Source organism: Trachinotus anak, unplaced genomic scaffold (genome assembly GCF_046630095.1).
Source record: "Trachinotus anak isolate AG129_WGS33_773 ecotype Australia unplaced genomic scaffold, CSIRO_AGI_Tana_v1 ptg000019l, whole genome shotgun sequence".
In the NCBI taxonomy this organism is placed as follows: domain Eukaryota; kingdom Metazoa; phylum Chordata; class Actinopteri; order Carangiformes; family Carangidae; genus Trachinotus; species Trachinotus anak.
Window position 1 is genome coordinate 21,691,108 of NW_027273870.1, and position 20,776 is coordinate 21,711,883.

Consider the following 20,776-nt stretch of genomic DNA (forward strand, 5'->3'; position numbering starts at 1 on the left):
GCAAAGGATCAGCGCCTCGGTATCAGTGAGAATCCATATTAAATTCAGGTTAGTATAGAAAGTATTACAGGACAAATAATGTGGCTCAACCACAAGAGGGAGCTCACTGATCACTTTCATGTCTGGATATCAGAGATGGGCAGGGTCAGGAGTGGCCAATGGTACATGAACCTGTGTTGAAAGGGTTATATTGAATTACATGCAGGTCCATTCTGAATTCTCACCTTCGTTTTGGGACCATTTAATTTCTCTTCATATTAGAGTATTCATCAAGTGGCATCACGTTCAAGCAATTCATGGAATTCATCTTTTTTTAACAAAATAAAACAAGCATTGCCACAGATAGTGATAATCTTTATTACTTTTTAGACACATAAATACAGAAGATAAGAACATTGTCCAATGAAAACATTGTACAGTATTTACATAATGTCAATGTCATATTCAGCATGACCATCAATAGATATCAACTCATAGAGGACCAGGTACCATGTGTCACCATATGGATATGATTACCCTGCATATCTGCATTTTCATACAGATCTACGACATCACTGCTGTATCTTTTCTTTTTCATAAAGGTACCTTCCTTTCAATCTCGGTTTCGCAGAACAGTTCAAACTTTATAAAGTCTTCTCTTGTAAAATTGTCCTCACCAGAACTGGGTCAGCTCTACCTTTGGTCTCCTTCTGAACCAGGCCCATCAGTTTGTTCAGAACTTTCTTGTTTCCATTTCTGATGGCGTGAACCTACAGAGAGGCACAGCAAACAAAAAACAACTCAAACAAAACAAGAAAAAAAGAGATAAAAACCAACAAACAATATAATTGCAAGTGAGAATTCTCACATGAGCCCTAACCTCATCAGGATGCGAGTCCACCACCTTCTGGCAGATGCTGTGCAGCTGTGCAATATCACTAACAAGCCCCAAATCCTGCTCCTGGATGATCTGCAGGGCCGTCTTGCCTGATGACCTCCACATCTCCTGGAACACCTGTGAGTGAGGAGAAACCAGTAAGACGCAGGTGATAACTAGAAAACAGACGAGCACTAGCTGGGGCTGTGTAGTGAGTGACAGATAGAAGGGGATAATTGCACGGTCTGTGCAGCTGACTGACCTGCTTGGCAGCTGAAGAGGAGATGTGTCCTGTTTCCTGGAGGTCCAGCAGCTCAGCCAGGGCAGGAGGAGAAATTGGGCTGGAATCAAATGAAGGGGTAGTTTAATTACATTTTAATGGACTGAAGAATTAGTGATATAATGGAGGAAGAAAAGGAGTGAGAGAGTGGGAGTGTCAGATGGAAAGGATGCAACAGTCTATCAACATTTATGATTTGACTATAATGTGTTTGTCTTTCCTATGTCTGCTTGTTTACTCCCCAGGCTGCCAGACGAACAGAATAAAAAAGCCTGTTAGAATATATTAAGTTTCATTCAGCGTACTGCAGGACAAACAGTCCATCTCTGTTAAACCTCTTCCAAACATGGCATAGACACTATGGAAAAATAGATGACAAGTATCTATCTTTACAAACAAAACTCACTCTGCTTATGTCTAAAATAGAGTAACAATTCCCAACCAGAGGTACTTGTACCTCAGGGATACCAAAAATTGTAATTTCATTAAAAAATATATTCACATACAGTATTTGTATTGCAGAGGAAAATAAACAGCAAACATCAAACATAGAGTTACAAACTGGTGTGATGCCACTCTTATAATAACCAGAACAATGTCCATCAACCAGTTGTGACGCATTAATAACACCACATGTTGGCATTGAGAGTGTGAAAACTAGTTAGCAAAACTTTAGAGAAGTTGAAATAGCTAAACATAATTAATAGCAGTTGAAATGGCTGAAAGTAAAGCTAAAATGAATAAACAGTTGATCTAATTCTAGCTACTTAGCTAAAAGTACAGATAACAATTGGAACTGTTAATGCTGGCTAAAACTAATGAATGGTGATGATAAAAATGATGGATAAGGTCAAGATAGTTGGCTGAGAGTGAAGAATAAACATTTGAAATAATTAGCTAAAAAGAGAGTTTTGAAATATTTGGCTAAAAGTAATCAATAAATAGTTGATATAATGCTAGCTACTTGGTTAAAAGTATGGATAAACAGTTGAAATGGTTAAGGCCAGCTAAAGCTAATGAATCAACAGTTGAAAGAGGAAAACGTAATGGATAAGAAGTTAAAATAGTTAGCTATTGGTAATGAATAAACAAATGAAATGTAAAGTATGGACACAAAGTTGAAATTATTTGAAAAGTGACAAATAAAAAATTGAAATAGTTAGCTAAACAAATTAATAAACAGTTAATAGTTAGCTAAAAGTAGCAGTTTTGAAATGTTAAGTTAAAAGTAATAAGTATGCAGTTGGAATAACTCAAAGTAATGACTGATAGTTGAAATAGTTAGCTAAGTGAATAACCAGTGAAAATGGCTAAAAGTAATGGATAACGGAGTAACGGATAAATGGTTCAAATGTTCCGCTTCTGCCACTCATGTGTACAACTACCACTTAGTTGTACACATAGAAATTTGACCAAAACAACCTCAACACTGACCATTCAGTTGTTGTTGTTGTCTACTAATAAATAATGTAAATGCAGTAACACCCAGTTCATAACCCGATCATAAGAGCACGTTTGGTGGTGAAGGGTACTTGAGCTTATCTGGCTGTTGACGCATGTCAGACAAAAAAAAAAAACAAACAAAAAAACCTCACAATATTAGCGTTTTCAAATCATTCATATAATAAGTTATTAAAGTAGGCCTGGTGAGATATTTCACAGCTCTGTCATCATCTTGTCACCATCCTGCAGCAAATCTGCCACCAGACGTGCACTGAGTTTCCCTCATGGGCAGCCGCCAGCAACTTTTCTGAGGGGGGAAACCTGGAAGACTAGGGACTAGTCTCAGTTGGTAGAAAGGTCTGGACGAACTCTTAATGACATGTCTGGAGTTTCAGCTTTCCGGATGTCTGAGCAATGTGCTTCAAAATGTTCCTCTAAGCACTCATGTGAGTGAGTTTCTATGTTCTCTACCCTCCCTGCAGCTTTTGACAGTCCTGCTGGCCACACTTTGTTTTTCTTTAACTCTCCTCCTTTCAGCTACACCAAATGTAACATTATGCATAAATAAACACCAGCTACTTTGTGGTTCACTCACGCACAAATGTTTCGCATCTGTCTGGGAATGGTAGATAAAGTGAAGCTCACAGCATCTATCCTGACAACCATTACTTGTTTCAGTTTCATTTGCTCTGTAATGACTCAGAGCTTTTTATTCTAAGAAGTTACTATAGAACTTTATTGCTAATCTTAGTTTGACTTAAGAAGCTGACGTGAAGTTTCTACAGTCATGATTACCTTCAATCTGAATACAAATACACATCAGATCCATCTGACCAGCCACATTTTCAGCTGCAGTCACTGTTTAACTGCCATTTTAAGAAAATTTCTTAGATGAAATGACTTGAAATGAGTATTGAGTCTATTATTTAATGTCACAGTAGGAGACAACTTGTATTATTTTTTTCGTAGCCAATCTTTTTTTTGAAGCACAAGTATGACAGGTACCATGACACCTTCTCTCTGCTTCCAGATATCAAAAAACCTTTATTCAATTTCAAGTGTGTGGGAACATTTACAAAATCCACCATGTTCCAGCAAACAGGCCTTCAACAGGGACAGATCAAAACAACACCTTCCAAAAAGTAATGATTTCACTAATGTAATTGGATTTGTCCACACAGGCTTTTCTCGCATGGGCTGTCAGGACTGTCACAGGTGTTTTGTCATTGACAGACATGAAGAATTAGGGAATATCAGATGATTTACGAGCTCACACGTGTAACTCTTGTATGGTATGTGACGGTCCAATCAGTATTTGTGAAAACTAAGAATCTAATAATCCTTGATGTCAATCAAATGAGAGTATAGAGTAGAATATTTAATGGAAGAGAGACTGAATTATTTTATATGAGGTCAATGTGCTGTCATTTTCAACTCAGAACCTGTAGCCTGAATATAAAAACATTATTCTGAACACTATACACCTTCTTCTTCTTCTCTTTTTGTGGCCACATGCTCATTAATCCAAAGCAAACCTTCTTGGAGAATAGAAAGGAAACAGTTCAGTAACTTAGACTTTAGTGGCATCTCCTACTGAGCTGAGAACAGCTGAGGGTTTGTGAATGTTGATGTGTGTCTAAGGTGGGAATCTGTAGCAACCCAAAACTTAGGCTGAATTTTTACACCTTAAGTGAGTTTGTTATTGTGATTCTTGATGCCCTGCAACTTTTGTTTTCATTCAGTTCACTTAACTGCTTAAATGTGATTCCAGCTACAATGGCTGTAATATTTAACGCCATGAAACAGACCTCAATCGTCGGTGCAGTCATCTCTAGATATACAGCATGGTGTTAGTGGCTAGAGAACTGAGAGCCATTTTTACAGTCACTGATTCTTCATTAACTTCATTTATGCTTCGTGATAACTCCATTATAACTACTACTCTTGTTTTATTACTGCGTGGCAAAATAATACAAGCAGCAGAGAAGAAAGGATGCTATTTAGCTGTAGTGAGTGCAGGGACAGTGAGAGAGGTTAATGACAGCAAAATGTTTGATAAAACTCTACAACTTTGTGGACTCCTGCTGTTAGCCTAGCTCCTGTAGTTCATGTTTACAACCCTAGTACCCACTGTTTCCTGTCCCCACTGCTTGTGGCCACACTATGAGAGTAAATCCTACCAGACAAATTTTGGTCTGACAGCAGCTTCACTCTGCTGATACACACATGGCAATGCTGTTTGATGCCAGAGCTTCCTCCCCCACCACAACCTCCTCCTTATGTGCTAAGGTTTTAATATTATTGATTTAACTAACTGATTTAACCCTTCCTGCTGCTGGAGAACGCCCTCAAAGAGCAGAGCTTTCTACACCAACTCCAACCGTACAACAATCTGCTATAAATAGTCCATTCACTGAAGTGTCTACAGGATATGAAGCTGCTGCTGATACTAGATATACTTCATCAGTTGTGACAGGTGACAGATAATTTTGACATGAAATCACAGTTTTTCACTTAGTTAAATCCTTGAAGCAGTGGCGTGTGACACCTTAAAATACAGAGAGGCCTGACAGACAAACACTGCGTCTGGAGAGTGAATAGTTTTTCTTTAAAAGTATTCTCATGCCTTAATTACAGACACTGAAGAAATGACAGGGAATGAGGAGAGATACAAAAAGAGTCCCACGTCCAGTGGCGTTGCAGTTCATGGTCTGCGTCTTAACCCTTATCCCTTGTTTTACTTATCAGAGGAGGCCCTCAGGCTGAAAACCATTATAAGTATTTTACAAGGAAAAAAAATGTTTGAGTAAGTCCAGAGAAAAGTATCTCATGACCTCCTCCTGCCTCTAATGTTGAAAGCAGCAACAATAAAGCCCTCTTCCCATGTGTGCTATTATTTGTACATGTTCCATTCCCCTTCCTGCCACAGCTCAAAATTCACTGACATTTTTAGATACAGCATGCAGAGAGTACAAAGTGAGTGAGTCAGTCACAAGGAACTCAGAGAGGAGGGGTCAGGAGGGGCGCTGGGGCCCTGACATCTAAGACCTGAGCATTGGCAGCAGAATGGGACTGCATTCATGAGCTACACTGATCTAATCTGCAAGCCAAACAATCAGAAGTATATTAATATTAAAAAAGCAAGATGAGGGGATTTGTCTCACCTCTGGCTCACACTCATGTCTTGCTGTTTGAGGTGACCCAACAGCTCATTTGTCACCCAGCCAATCACCTTCCTTGGCTCCTTTTTGGTCGCTTCCAACACCGCCTCAAAGTACTCCACCAGCCCGTCCTCATTCTGCAACGAAACGCCAGGAACATTCACATGCACATCATCTAATTAGGATCAAATAAACCCAGCAGAGACTATCGGTGTTTAGCTGCCTCCTGGATTTAAGCAGAACTGCATCCACGCTGACTCTGCTTGGGCTCGATCAGATGGCAATTAAAAGAAGTATGCAGAGAACAGATTTAGTGAGGGAGTCAACTCCTCTCTCGCTGGTTGCTTTCAGCCACTTATAAACTCACCACCAGAGTGAAGCTGTGCTCGGGCAGGATGCCGTATGTTTGAACCAGCCTGTCTCTTTTGACACTGGGTAGTTCTGGCAGCCCCTCTCTTATCTTGTGCACCACCACGGCCTGGCACGCATCAATGCCAGTGGGCAGCGATGCGTCATCCTCATACACAATCAGAGGGGGCAGGTTGGGCTCTGGCATGAACCTGAAGGGAAGGAGGGTGGTAGAAAGGGGAGGGAGGGAAGGGAGGGAGGGGGAGAATGCCTTATCAGCAGTACAGATAAGCTTAGAGAGGAGAAGGTTGGCATTTGATGAGATACTAATGGTTCTTTTGACTCCACACTTGTCACATTTCACTTGCACCCCTAATCATTTGACTCCATCAGCCTTATACCTGTCCATCTATCATTCCTAAATGCAAACACACACACACACACACACACACAACTGAGTTACAGACCTTGAGTGACATCTATTTATTGCTATCCATCTAACTGCCACTCAGACGTCCTCATCCTCATTCAGCCGCCACCGAGGACAAGATCATCTTCTGATATGTTAATTACATGTCAATAAACACAAGTTCCTGAGACAATGAGTGTGCAGACAGCCCACAAACTCACACTCACCTGTAGTCCTGAAGACCCTCTTTGTCCCTCATGGGAACAGTCTCCCTAGAAGACAACATGCAAACATTATTCATCATCACATCACATATTTAAACACACATGAAAGATTTCAAAAATGTAAAACGGCTGCTAACTTGCACTATGGGAGATCGTAATGGGCATTTTCTAATATTTTCTAAATGAAGGGAGAAGATAATCAGTGCATCAATAGATAATGTAAAACTGTCTAGTAGAACTATTGCAAATAAAACCCAAAAACAACAACAATAACAAAACACTGTACGGCACAATAAAAACAAGAGTGGGAACATATGAGTGTAGTGATGCTGATCCGTCAGACCAGTTGTCTAAAAACTCAGTGCACTCAGATCTGTGGCCACCTTCACGGGAACAAGAAGAAAGAGCCAATCACAGACCATCACACACTATTTAACACGCCTCACCATGCACCTCGGACATGCTAGGCCTCATGGGAAGGAGGCAGAGCACCAGAAGATGATCAAGGACTCAGCTGTGTGGGAGCTGGCTCATTCTGTGAGCTCATAAGCCTGTGACTAGCACATAGCTCACGGATAACACAGGACGACGGCGGCATCCAAATGGCTCTATCTATCATCATTACCATGATGGTTCCTCCTTAGCAAAGATCGAGACTAATGAACCAGGCACAGATCCCAGTCAGAGGGTGTTGTAGTGACTAAAGCTTGGCACCACAGCCCTGTACTTTAGTCCTCTTACCCTGATTTGGAATCATATGCCCGGGTCTCATTTTGCACTGTTCCCCCTCTCTGCAGGACACCGATCTGTCTCTGAATCTCATAGTCTGTTGATATAAGAGACAAGAATATAAACACAGAACTTAATCCAATAACAGTGTAACACACAAACACAACTTTGTGGTAAATGCCAAACATCTGCTGTTATACGCTGGCAATCTGGGTCTCTGACTGCTGCCACATTATAACTGTGATAAATGTTGTTTTTCTTCATGACTTTCATATACCAATTCAGCGGCAGAGTAAGTGTGATTTAACTTTGCTTAACTTAACTATTGATAAATTACTCAAGCCTAGCACCACGGTATGTTAAACCACTCTTAAATACCTGCTTATCAAAATGCAGAAATTTTCTGGCTGAGGCTCTTTGTTATCGTTTGAACTAAAGCTCAATCAACAGTCAGTGAAGTTAGAGTTGACATAAAATCTATACTTTTTTAAGTGAACAGCTGCGGGAAGCCAATTCACCATCACACGCTGCTATCACACAGCTAATTGTTTGTGAATGGTTGTCAGTCCTGAACTTATACTTCACAAGTCACTGTCAGTATTAACTACGCTTCCTATCTTCATAAATCCAGCTATCTTGTTTTGAGTACAACAAATACTAATTCTATTTTTAAGTATGGAAGTAACAAAAATAATCTATTTTTTTTACACCTGACAGATACAAAATTGCAGAAGTGTGTATGCATCTGTTCCTCAGTGGCTTCTTTGTATATATTTCTTTCCAGTATTAGAAGAAGTATTTAAATCCTTTACTTAAGTGTAAGTACTAATACCACATCACAGTGTGAAAATACCTCGTTACAAATAAAAATCCTGCATTTAAAATATTATTTAAGTAAAAGTACATATTATGTACAAGTAGTATTTTCAAAATGCACTTTTAGTATCAAAAGTACTCATAATGCAGAAATATGGCCCCTGTGAGTTTATATTATACTGTTGGATTATTATTACTGATGCAATACCATGCATGTAGTATTTAACTGTTGTAGTTGGTATTTTATATACTGCTGGGTAGTTCAAACTTTAATAATGCATCATATTTTATAAGATCATCGTGTGTTTTGTATGTACAGTCTTAATCTGCAAAATAAGTAGTAACCAAAGCTGTCTTATAATAAATAAATAAACACATTTCACAAAGTATCAAACCTTTGCTTTAAGCATAGTAAATGTACTTTGTGTTGTGAGTGTTTCTTACATTTTACTACCACTTTGACCTCTAGGAAACACATAATCACATGCACACTCAGTAATTTTTTCAGTGTGACAAAGCTTGCAAATGTCTACTCACAAAAAGCTTTTCACCTTCAGAACGTGTGTGAGCAAAACATGCAACAATTTAAGATCTATTCTGATGAAACAGCATTCAAGCAACTTCAGTATCCTTCTAACTTTATGGCATTTACCTATAGCCCTGGCCAGGTATCGGATGCTGTTGATGTTCTTCACCTCAGTCCTGATGCCCAGGGGCTCACCTGGTCTGTGGACGGACACATTGGCATCTACTCTCAGCTGGCCCTCTGAGGAGACAGGTAAAAAGATGCACTCTGAGAGGGAGAGACGTTTGGGTTTAGATGTAGAGCAGTTCAGAAACAGAGAGAGAGGCAGGCAGAGAGACAGAGACAGAGAGTGATTTCCATACCAGACATGTTGCCCTGACAGGTGCCCAGGGCTTGCAGGATGAGCTGAAGCTCCCTGACAGCTGCAGCAGCCTCCTCTCCACAGCTCATGTCTGGCTCCATCACCAGCTCCATTAGGCCTACACCTGATGGATGTGAAAACAGCTGTGTTTTACATCTCTAAGTTTTCTATACCATGGAGCTTTGTGACAAACCTTGACGGTTCTTGCTTTGTTGAGCAATTCAAGTCTATAGAGTAACGTGTCTGATTTGTTTTTTTTGTTTTTTTGTTTTTTTTAAAAAGGCAAAAACATGCAGTTTAATTTTTTTAAGGTTAAACAATTCCCTAAAACAGCTGGGAACTTTAGTTTTTATAAAACTTACTCAAATAGTAATAAAATAGTACATTTGTTGGGGACTAGTTTCACCTGTGGATTAATCCACATTTGGTGTTCTTTGGCAGCAGGATGGCATATGTCAGAATGAAAAACAAGCAAAAGAAAGTGGCAATGTTTTTGGTAATGAAATCGTGTGTCATGTCGTGCAATGCTAAGACTCATTTTGTGCTTTAAATAGTTTTTGGAGAATAGTGGATATTAAGAAAATGGATGGACACGCTGGCATCTACTTTCAGCTGGCCCTTTGAGGAGAAAGAGGTAAAAAAGGTAAAAAGATGTAATAAGAAAATTACAGCACATCAGCAGCCACATTCTTTAACCTTAGGGCACAGTAACCGATGTTACCTGCTCTGTTGAGGTCTATGAGTGTCTGGCTGCGGACGTCATCGTGGAGACTCTTGCCACTGTCCTGCTCCAGCTGGATCTGTTTGATGGTAACACTTTTTCTGATCACTTCACTCCTTTTTCCTCCAAGGAGGCTGTAAGTCAGTATGCCATCTACTGCAATGGGCCGCCGCTGCTGAGTGATCTGGTATCCAGCCTGATAGGAGAAAATACAGCACCATGAAATTCTGGTCAGCAAGGTTGTGGAGTAAATAGTGGATCCAAAACTCAAAAACATCTTGTTGCTCTTCTTAACTGTCTCTCAGCAAGAAACTGCACCTTTTATTGGGTCCTTACAGTGCCAGCAGCCCACCTCACTAGCTCATTAAAACACACAGGGTCTGCTGTTGGTATAATGAAAAGTGAGTCAATGAAAACAGTAACAGCAGTATTTACTCACTTTTACTCCCTGTGACATTAGGAAAGAAAACAGTCCCATTACTATTACTTCTTTGAAGCTAATATTTAAGGTGACATAATGCTACACTAGCAACTGTAGCTTAAATTGCATACCAGTACACAGTCAGGAATAATTGTGCAATGCCATCCTTTAAACTGTTTCATAAAATACAACAATATTTCTCTAACTGATGTCTAAGATGTTGACGCTGAATTTGAGTTTTTTCCGGACAGCTTAGTAAACAGCTGTTAATGCTAACACTGGCTATGTAGCAATAGCAAAACTTACAAAAAGCTCCTTAAGCTGCGTGATATGATGCAAAATCTTCATCAGGATAAATGATCAGATTTGCCTTGAAATTTTTGTTTTTCACTGATGTGCATGCTTTTCCTGTCTAACATTGGCTTTTGATATGTTTGTTCTCTGTTAATTACATTAATGTTGGCATATTAAAGTTTTAATTACAGTGTTAAGCATACTGGGCAGCTGGCTAATTGCTTGGTTGAACTTCTGTTGGATATCATAACTTTTGTCAATAAATATAAATGAGTTAAAAAATTACATTAGGTCCATAAAAGATTCATAATGTCAGAAATTCAGTACATTCCGTTTATTAACCGGATTTAATTCAAATTTAAATAATTGAATTGAATACTCCCTAATTTTGTGCAACCGGAACATCCTTTTCAATAGGAAATACATCAAATTATGGAAGACAGATCCTGTCTCCTGCAATCGTTCGGTTAAATCCCAGCACTGCAGTGGAATAACACTGATGACGAATCTGCAGTCAGTGTCATGGGTCCATGTAAAGGTGAAGCAGGCAGCAATAATTAAACCTCGCACTGGCTAATTGGCTGGACCTTCATTATAATGCAGAGGGAGTGCTGCCATTTCACTCAAGGTTTCTACTCACAAAAGCATAAGGATAAATATTTTATCTGTCTCTCTATTCCTCAAAGAATCTGCTGCCCTAAGTATTAATTGCCCACGTTACTATGGCAACCACATCACAGGAACTAAACATTAATCATACTTATGCTAAAGAAAGCGAGGACATGGGAGAAGAGATTGGGGGGCTGTTAGTCACTGGCTTTCTGTACAATGTGCCTGATCGACTCAATCAATCACGTTCACACCTCCTCCTTTTAAAACAACTGGCTGGGAAAAAAAAAAAACAGACTACTGAGGATTTTCTTTTTCGATTTCTGCTCTTCTCGGTGGATTCAATTTTAAAATCAGCTGGATTTTGTGAATACTGTTGCAGCTTATCAGCAATTGCCTGTTTCTCACTTAATCTTTTCATGAGGTTTGTATCTGCCGTTGAAAATGTGGTGTCTGCTGGCTGAAGCACGAACATGCCATACTGTACATTCAGCAGCATATGTATAAGTGGAGACTATTTGCATTTCCTGCACTAAAAAATCAGCTATTTCTAGCTACGTAATGAAGGACAAGGCAAGTTTGTTGTCAATAAGATCCTAGAAGACGCATTTACACCCTGACAGCAGATTGAGCCCTAACGAGCAGAACACCTTTTTGTATTCACATTACAGATGCTCTCGCACTATACATCCAGCATGAGGCACATATACATACATTTCATACACAAACTCATTTCTGTGTTGTGAGCTGCTGAGTCACTTTCTAACTCATTTCAATCATTTCACTAAACAAACAAGGCTAAGTCGGTCGTCTCGCTCCTCGCGCCTGCACACTGAGGTTCTCCTCAGCTAACCATCGTCCCACACACTCATTGCTCTCATTAAACACATGTCAAAGCTTCAATAGTCAGGCCATGTCTATTTATTTAGGAACTTAATATCTCAAGGAAATTGTAATTATTTGCTTTTGTTGGTAGATTAGTGTGGAGCTGCTGAGGCATGTTATTAAAGGGCTGTTATATATGTGCCTTGCCTGCCATTTCATTTCAAAGAAGGAATGCTGTTTAGACAGCAGCATTAATCATTTAATGAGCAACTGTGGTGTTTTACAAAATGCAATCAGGGATTTCTAGTGGAACATATCAATAATGTAAAACGCAATTTACAAATGTATTTTTCAAGGGTGGGATAATTTCTCCCTCACTCCTGCTGCTGGTTTGGTTTCGTGAGCATAGATTACTCTCAAACTTTAGGTCGAACGTGAAAAATATCCCATCATCTGCATAATTAAGGCCACTCTGACTTCAGTCCATCAGGCTGTTCCACACAACACTGGGACCGATCAATCTTTTGAAACACTTGATAAGAATAAAGCAAACTAAATAAATAATTAAAAAAAAAAAAAAAAAAGCAGCAGCAGGTATTGTGCACAATGAATTTAAAACACAACGGGCTCAAGGTGCTGACAAGGTTTGTTTGTGAAATCTCAAAGGAAAACAAAGCCTGTAATCAGGCATTATCGTCGCTGCTGTGTGTGTCTGCTGTTGAGAATGAATCCAAAAGAGGTGATGCAATCTTCCAGAGAGCAAGAGGAACCCACCAGTAATCCCTGCGCTTCTGGAGGGGATTTTACTGGAATTTCAAGATACATGGAATTTCTGGGGAGATAATGTATCCCTAGCATGGTGATTAAAATATGTGCAGCTGCCACTTTGTGATAACCAGGAAGTCAGTGAAATATTACATGGGGAAAAAACTATCTATCAAGATCTACAGAAAACGGGTGTGCATCAAGCCTTATCAGTCACATTTTCACAATGGGTTCAAGTCAGCTCAGGAATTCATCAGAAATATCAAAGAGAGAGATGATTTATTTCAATGTAATACAGTAAGAGAAACAGTGTAACAAAAATACCGGCTGAACCTCATATTCAGTATATTGCTGCTACTTCTTTGGGCAGTTTCAATGAAATAAAACCAAAGAGAAGGAAAAACGGTTTCCTATGTTCTTCAGTCCATAATTACCTTTCTGATTATCTTGCCCAAAGCTGTGTTAACATAAAATCTTACAGAGACAGACTCTGAAAATTCAAAATGCTAAATTCTCTAACACCTTTCTTCTGAGAATTTATAGATTTATTACAAGAGGTCTCTGTAGGGCAAGTCACTGTAGAGTTCCCATGACATTTTGTCTTTTCCATCTAAGCCTTAAAATGTCACTCATAATGGCAGTAAAATTACCCTGGGGCTCCGAGGGGTAGTGAAACCTTGCCATGCGAGCACTCCATTACATAGAGGAAAGTGAACATCACTTGGGCTAGACTGTTAAATGGAAATATCAGAGTTAAAGAAGGGGTTTGGATACCCCTACCACCACCTTACCAGACTTGTGTTTGGCTCAACTTCATTCCAATGTCATGGCCATTGGACTGGTACGTAACTTCTCGAATACTATGTTGGCAAATTTGTCTGATCGACTTCTTTCATTCTTTAACATCATTCTTTAAATTTGAAGAGATGAATTTAACAGAAACAAGTTGTGAACAAAACACTGACATTTCTTCACCTTTTAAGTTAATATGACAAACTTGTTAGCAAGCAGTTGCTTACTCACATATCCAGCGAATCAGAGAAACATTATCCTTCATCTGGAGTAGTGTTCTCAGCCATCTGATGAATTTAAGTCTAATATTCTCGTGCCTTTAACTCTGGTTCTCTCCTGCTACCCCTGAGGGAAATGTCTGTCTCTTCAGCTGCTTAATGCTCCACTGTGTTCACCATATAGTCTTTAACTTTGTCTCTCTATTGGCTTTTTAGATCTTTTACCGAAAACAGTGAAAAAGCTCTGATAAACCCAGCCTACTTCCCCACACAAAGCATCAGACAAAGCCAGCAACTATCCGGTGGACATAATCAAGGATTAGCAGCGAAAGACCCAAATAGTTCCCCCAGGAGTTGGCGAAGATCAAAACAGAGCTAGGTGGAGAGAAAGCATGAGATATCCATTCGTCAGGTGGACACAAACAAGGCTGCAAATCAATGCTAGTGTTGCTCTGTGTCCGCTGGATGTGTAAGTAAGCAACTGTTTGCTATATGCTATATGATGTTCACCACATCAATTTTATATGGATAACATGTCAATGTTATGTTAGTCTGTTTGCATCCTCCCAAGTGGCCAAAATAAATAAATGTATTAGTAAATTAATATTGCTTCAAGGCAGGGCACTCAATAGTAACTATATGAGTAGTTTTACTTACAGGAGGGATAGCCACCAGTAGAAGAAATGATTATAGGTAACTACTGAAGATCAGACTCATCTGTATTTACAAAACGGTTCATTTTAATTAAATATTTAGTTTTCATGTTTCCTAATTAGTTCAGAAACTACTACTGCACAATTATGTGCTGAGTTAGAGAACGCCACCTGGAGTTTTCAGGACCCAAATAATGATTCAAATGATGTGAATTATGAATAAAAGACAGTTATACCCAGTAATCAGCAAAGGCAGGGAGAGGGAAATGAAATGTGGATAATGTGAAAATACAAGTGCACTGAAGGAAATGAGCTGGTGAGTGAAAAAACACTGGTCATTTGCTTGAACAGCTTTCAGTATCACTCCTCTGTATGTACGGCAAATAGCTTTTTTGCTGCTTCAGCAGGACTTGCTCACTATTTCAATTAAAGCTTGTGCCTGGAAGAGTTCAGGGGGAGTGTTGTGATGGAGAAGCTGGAGGCAGATGAGGACAGCTTATATCAAAGCAAAAGCAATAATGCAGTATGATGCACATGACAATAGCAGCTCCACTCTGCTGTTTGTCTGATAAGGTCTTACTTAACCCTTGATGTTGCACAGAAAGCAACAAAGGAGGACTGGGAGTGAAAAACTCACAGGGAGATCGGCGTAGAAGTAATGTTTCCTGTCAAAACATGACTTCCTGTTTATGGTGCAGTTGAGAGCCAGTCCTGTCATCACTGCTGCCTCGACACATCGTCTGTTCAGGACCTGGAGACACACAGGCACATTACCTGATGATCTGACAAGAGGGGGATTAAAAACAACAGCTTATCTTTATCTGCATTAAGCTAAATATCACTTACAGGTAATGTGCCAGGTAAGGATCCATCAAAGAATGACACCAGGGAGTTTGGAGGAGCTGAGAAGCAAACTGATGAGCCAGAGAACAGCTTGGTGTTGGAGTTAATCTGGGCATGGATCTCCAAGCCGACCACCCCAACCAGCTGCTGGGGAGCGCTGAGGGAGAGAGGAGCAACACGTGGTACAGATGTAACCAAAAAAAACTATACAAATGGACTGAGGATAAGAAAATCAGGAGCTAGGCACCAGGCAAAGGAAAATACTGGCTTCTGTCTTTCTGACAGGTATCCATTAATATGAGGACACTTCACACAGAAGCTGAGGGTTTATCTCTTTTGCATAATAATTCTCAACTACTCAGATTATGAGTATTTTTGCAGTGCTTTTGATGTACACAATTCTTCCATAATGCAATGCACAAAAAAAAATGTAGGTGCTACTCACAGCTGCAAAACAATAATATAAATCCCAAATGGTGGCGATACAACTCCAGACGTGACTGTGACAGTCTAAAATCAGTTTACTTAATATGCAATAGCATGTAAACATTTTTAGTATAAAACAGTACACAACTGTGAGGATTTCTTGTACATTACGGATACAACTACTGTCTACTATGAAACTTTAATTTGGAATTAAGTGTTGCTGTAGACAACAGGGTGGTCTTAAGGCAATGGCTGGAGTTTTTGTATACAAAGATCAGTTTACTTTTAATTGAGTACAGCTCAGCCTGTGGAAACAACTGTGTACTGTCTTCTGTAGATCTGTCAGGGAGCTGTCTAAAGTTAGAGAAAATAAACCTTGAATGGAGTCATGGTCATCTCAAGCATGTCTAGATTAATCTGCAAGGAGGCCCAAAGACAAATTACTTGTTCCTCCACGTCTGTATTCCTTTGCTGGAATAACATGGCTTTTTTTATTGCTGTGTTTAGGGGGTGTGCACCATTTGATCAGAGAATGATAGTTTCAAAACTAGATTTTGACCCTTTTCAAGACCGTATCTACCCAGGATTTATCCTGTCAGTTTATATTGTGTTTTAGAGATGCATCTCTTATACCTGAACAAAGTTACATTCAATCGTATTATCAAAAATCAATTGCCTCACAGTGACACATGGGCATTAGGGGATCCTGGGGGCCTGCTTTGTCCATCTGGTAATCCAGCCCAGAAGATGGGCTTAGAAACCACAAATGTATGATGCAAACTACATCCTTGATCAGTATTATCCTAGATGGTCAGATTTTTACTGCTACACCCTGTGAGCTATCTAAGACATTTGTCAGACAGTAGTTTGGGTGGAGAGAGTATGGCATTAAAGCCTTTGGGGAAAAATGAAGAGGAGATCCAGGTTTTTTGCTAGAAAAACAAATTCAATTTATAAAGAAAATTTAAGACAGATGGCCAGTTCTCTTGTTTCGAGTTGTTTTCACAACTCAATCATGGTGTAAAGGTCTGGGAAAAACACTTGAAGAAAAAGTACAGATCACTCAGAAATTGCTAAGAGTTGTGTTGGATTTAAACCCAAGAAGACACATTGGCAAACAGCAGTTCCAACAGCTTGGGTGGTTAGCTTTGAAGGATAGAGCCATACAACTAAAACTCAGTGTGCTTCATAATATCTATCAAACCAGAGCCCCTGAGTATCTCAAAGACCATTTTTATAGGGTTGGGGGAACTGATTCCCATATGACTAGAGCCAGGGTTGCTGACTTGTACTTGCCAAAATTTCAGTATGAAACATCACAAGGATTTGTACCTTTAGATTCTGTGGTGCATGAAATCAAAAAATGAAGTGACCACCCCAGTTTTAGAAAGAAAGTTAAATGAAGTCTATCATTATATCTATTATGTCTATTATTATATGGGTCTTTATACTAGAGTAAGAATTTTTTTGCTTTTATGTCTGATGATGACAAAACCAACAAGTGATGTGATACAGTTTCTGCTGCCAAAGCTGAGAGGATGAGAGTTGGATAAAATTAATGCCTGATAAGGTCAACCTGACTGACATGTTGTATTTACAATCAAAGGAAACATTTAACAGTGTGTGGATTATTTTTTCTTATAAACAACAACACAGGGTTAAGTTTTTATCTGCAATTATCATCACAAAGTATCCACGTTATACTGAGCTGCAGTGATGGTTGTGTAAGTGCATCAACACTGTCAGGAATCCTGACGATAATTAAAGAATCTTTGTGCCATTAAAATATAACTATAATAGTCATTATGTAGGTATAATAAACTATCCCTCTTTTGTCCGAGGCTGTGTTCAAACCAGTGTAACAATTGGAAAGCCTGAAACAGCAACCTGCAGTTTAACCATGCAACAAAGGTGAAATACCACAGTTAAAAGCAAGCCAACTTCCAGAAACCCCTTGTAAAGCTCAAAGATAACTGGATAACCCACTAATCTTGTTTCATGGTTAAGGCCCCTGGGGTCCCCTCCCTCACAGTCAAATATATTCAGCTAAAATGGTAGAGAGGGTCTCCTTTTTTAACTTGATCAATATTAGGAAACAAAATTCCGTTTTCTCTGCTTCTGCTGATCCGATTTGTTCTCTTCATTCAAAGAAACTGTCTCTTCCAATTTTAAGTAATATGATAATAAAAGTACCCTTACGGTCAAATCAGTGGGGAAATACAGACTTCAACTGATGTTTCAAATCAGTAACTGCAGGTAACCATAACAACAGTACTTCTTCACTCTATCAAACTCACTTTAACCAAACTATGACTTTAAGATTAAAATAAAAATAATAAAATGGGTGACCATTTTATACACAGCTTCTTTTTTTTCTTTATACAAATATATTATGTCATAATTTAAAGGGGATCTATTATTTTCATTTTCAGATCCATATTTTTTATTTTGGAACTCCACTCATGTATCTTTGCATGATTCACAGTTTAAAAAAAAGTTCTTATTAAGCTAAAACAGCCATGTAAGAAACCCTCAGTTGAGCTTCTAACCAAAATATGTAATATTAGCTTTGGCCTCCTTAAGCTCCTTAAAAGCCCACTTTCTTCTGACTGGCTGAATTTCCAGAGGCCTATCTAATGAGCATCGCCTCATCCTCTTACCGGAGGTGTTAAAGTTCTGGAAGCAAACTATAAAACGAGAAACTAGTAGGCCTAACTACAAGTGAGTAACATAATATAAGTGACTGGAAACGGCAACTTCTCAAATCCATCTGTACATGTTAGGAATGGACAGCATGAGCATCTGCAGCAAAAAAGATAACAGCAGGATGTCTCTGTTCGGTAAATATCATGCCTATTATCTGCTTATTGTACATTACCAGTCAAAAGTTTGGACACACTTTCCCATTGAATGTGTCCAAACTTTTGACTGGGAAAGTGAATGGGAAAGTATGTCCAAAATTTTGACTGGTACTGTATGCGATGGTGGATTTAGTCTTTCAACGACAATTCATATGTAAATTTTATTCTATTTTTTATGCCCCTGTTAATAGTACATGTGGGAAACATGCTAAAGCTCTGACTGAAGAGGAAAAGGGTCTGTTGTCAGGCAATACCAAAGTTAACAATGATAGGAAAATGTTATTCCACTGATGCCAAGCAACTGTACAGCAAACCTGCACTGTCATATACTGTATACAAAGGGAATTTGTATTTGCACTAAAAAAAAAAAAAGACATAGTGACAGGCTAAAAGTAACCAAACTCTTCCCGCTCTCCACTCTAACCATCTTTGTTTGAGGGTGTGCCAAACTACCAGGCACTTTTCCAATCTGTTACATAGTGACGTAGGTGAGTTACAGAAAAAAAAGTCTGGAATATAAAAAAGACACTTCAGGAGCAGTATGAACATCTCCTTATAACTGACATCTGAACTTTGGGCTGTGTGACCTAGCAGACATTTTTCATGCACAAAAAGCTCTATAACACACTAAAGTAGAGGGGAAAAAAAACAAAATAAACACAAGATGCACTTTAACTCCTGCTTTTTACAGGTGATTAAGTCAAGTCAATGACAAAAAACGAACTCCTCCACATGAACAGCCTCTTACCTTTTTGCTCTCAGCTGCGGTTGACTGTGACATCGTGAACTTGTTGTGCCTATGCGTCTAATTACACACGAAGCCTTTGGATACAATTTCGATATTGGTTTATTCATAATATGCAGCAGCTCACTCGCTGCAATAGAGGAGGCAGCCATGTTGTCTTTAGGGCTCAAGTAAACACGGGACGGGAGCTGTAGTTTTTTTAAGTGACATTTAATGTGGGTGTCTACGCTGCTTGTGTTCGGGTTAGAACTACAAAGCCCAGGATTGAGGATTTTTCCTGTTTCCGATATAAACTGCGTCATTTCCGGTGTGCACAAGAACTGGCGGGACTTCTCCACATGGTAGTTGAGGATCGGGTTGTTGACAAACCCTCAAAACTTGTTTTTACGCGGCATCCCTGATAAAAAAAAAAAAATTCAAGCAACATGATGGCCACAAATGGACAGCACGCCTGCGGATTAAAAGACGATATGTCGTCGGTTTCTTCAAACGGCTCTGATGTGGTGAACGGAGCGGTCAGGGAGGCACCACCCGGCTCCAAGCTGCAGAATGGAGGCACGGTACGCCCGGAGAGGTTCGCCTTCAGCCCGGAGCCCTCCTTTGAGGATATTCGGCGGATGCAAGCGCAGTTCACGGATGAGCGGGCCTGGAACCAGTTCCACCAGCCCCGCAACCTGCTTCTGGCCATGGTCGGGGAGGTGGGCGAGGTGGCGGAGCTCTTCCAGTGGCGGGGGGAGGTTGCCGAGGGCCTGCCGGACTGGACCGAGTCTGAGCGGGAGAACCTGGCGCAGGAACTCAGCGACGTGTTGATCTACCTGGTGGAGCTAGCCGAGAAGTGTCACGTCGACCTTCCCCAAGCGGTGCTCCGTAAAATGGCCCTAAACCGACTGAAATACCCCGCCAGCAAGGTGCACGGATCGGCCAAAAAGTACACGGAATACAAGGACTGAGAGTTGGCGTGAAAAGACAGATGGTGACTGCTGGAGCTGCTGCCCCCTTCACTGGCAACATGCTGCAGTTTAACCATGTCCAACTGCCACTGAACATTTTCTCGCTTGGTTCAGTGGCCTTTTTCCGGGTTGACTTGTTACCATATGAATGCTCTTAACTTTTGAGAATGTTCCTGTGATGCACATTTGTTAGCCTGGATGCCTGCATATGCAAAGCGACATTCAGCAGAGAAGGCACTTTAGGAACATGATGGCTTTTACTGAACTCAACTTTTAAATCCTCTTTTTAGCCTGCCCGTCTGAGGCATTGCATACTTTTTGTGGAGAAAATGATACTGTTGTGTACATTTTAGAAATCATTTCGCTTGACTCATGTACAGGAGTGTGACAGAGTGGATTAGAAAGTTGGAGAGGAGGAACTGAAGCAGATCTTTATTTTTCCGAACATCCCTGGCATGGAAAAAAAAACAGCAGGAGAGAGGAAAGAATAATTGAATAGT

The 20,776-nt window shown here is 39.8% G+C and overlaps 2 protein-coding genes across 2 annotated transcripts; one reads left to right on the top strand and one right to left on the bottom strand.

Moving 5' to 3' along the window:
• Positions 1-333: 333 nt before the first annotated feature.
• Positions 334-19,647, bottom strand: gatb (glutamyl-tRNA(Gln) amidotransferase, subunit B). Its single transcript, XM_071504610.1, has 13 exons — positions 19,330-19,647; positions 15,298-15,451; positions 15,089-15,202; positions 9,875-10,070; positions 9,155-9,277; positions 8,919-9,032; positions 7,463-7,547; positions 6,725-6,769; positions 6,108-6,300; positions 5,744-5,877; positions 1,119-1,197; positions 860-994; positions 334-749 (listed from the first exon to the last, which is right to left on the bottom strand). The coding sequence occupies exons 1-13, from the start codon at positions 19,626-19,628 to the stop codon at positions 624-626; spliced, it is 1,797 nt and encodes a 598-aa protein (XP_071360711.1). The 5' UTR covers positions 19,629-19,647; the 3' UTR covers positions 334-623.
• Positions 19,648-19,751: 104 nt separating this feature from the next.
• Positions 19,752-20,414, top strand: dctpp1 (dCTP pyrophosphatase 1). The gene has a single exon (XM_071504611.1). The coding sequence runs from the start codon at positions 19,752-19,754 to the stop codon at positions 20,274-20,276; it is 525 nt and encodes a 174-aa protein (XP_071360712.1). The 3' UTR covers positions 20,277-20,414.
• The last annotated feature ends 362 nt before the right edge of the window (positions 20,415-20,776 follow it).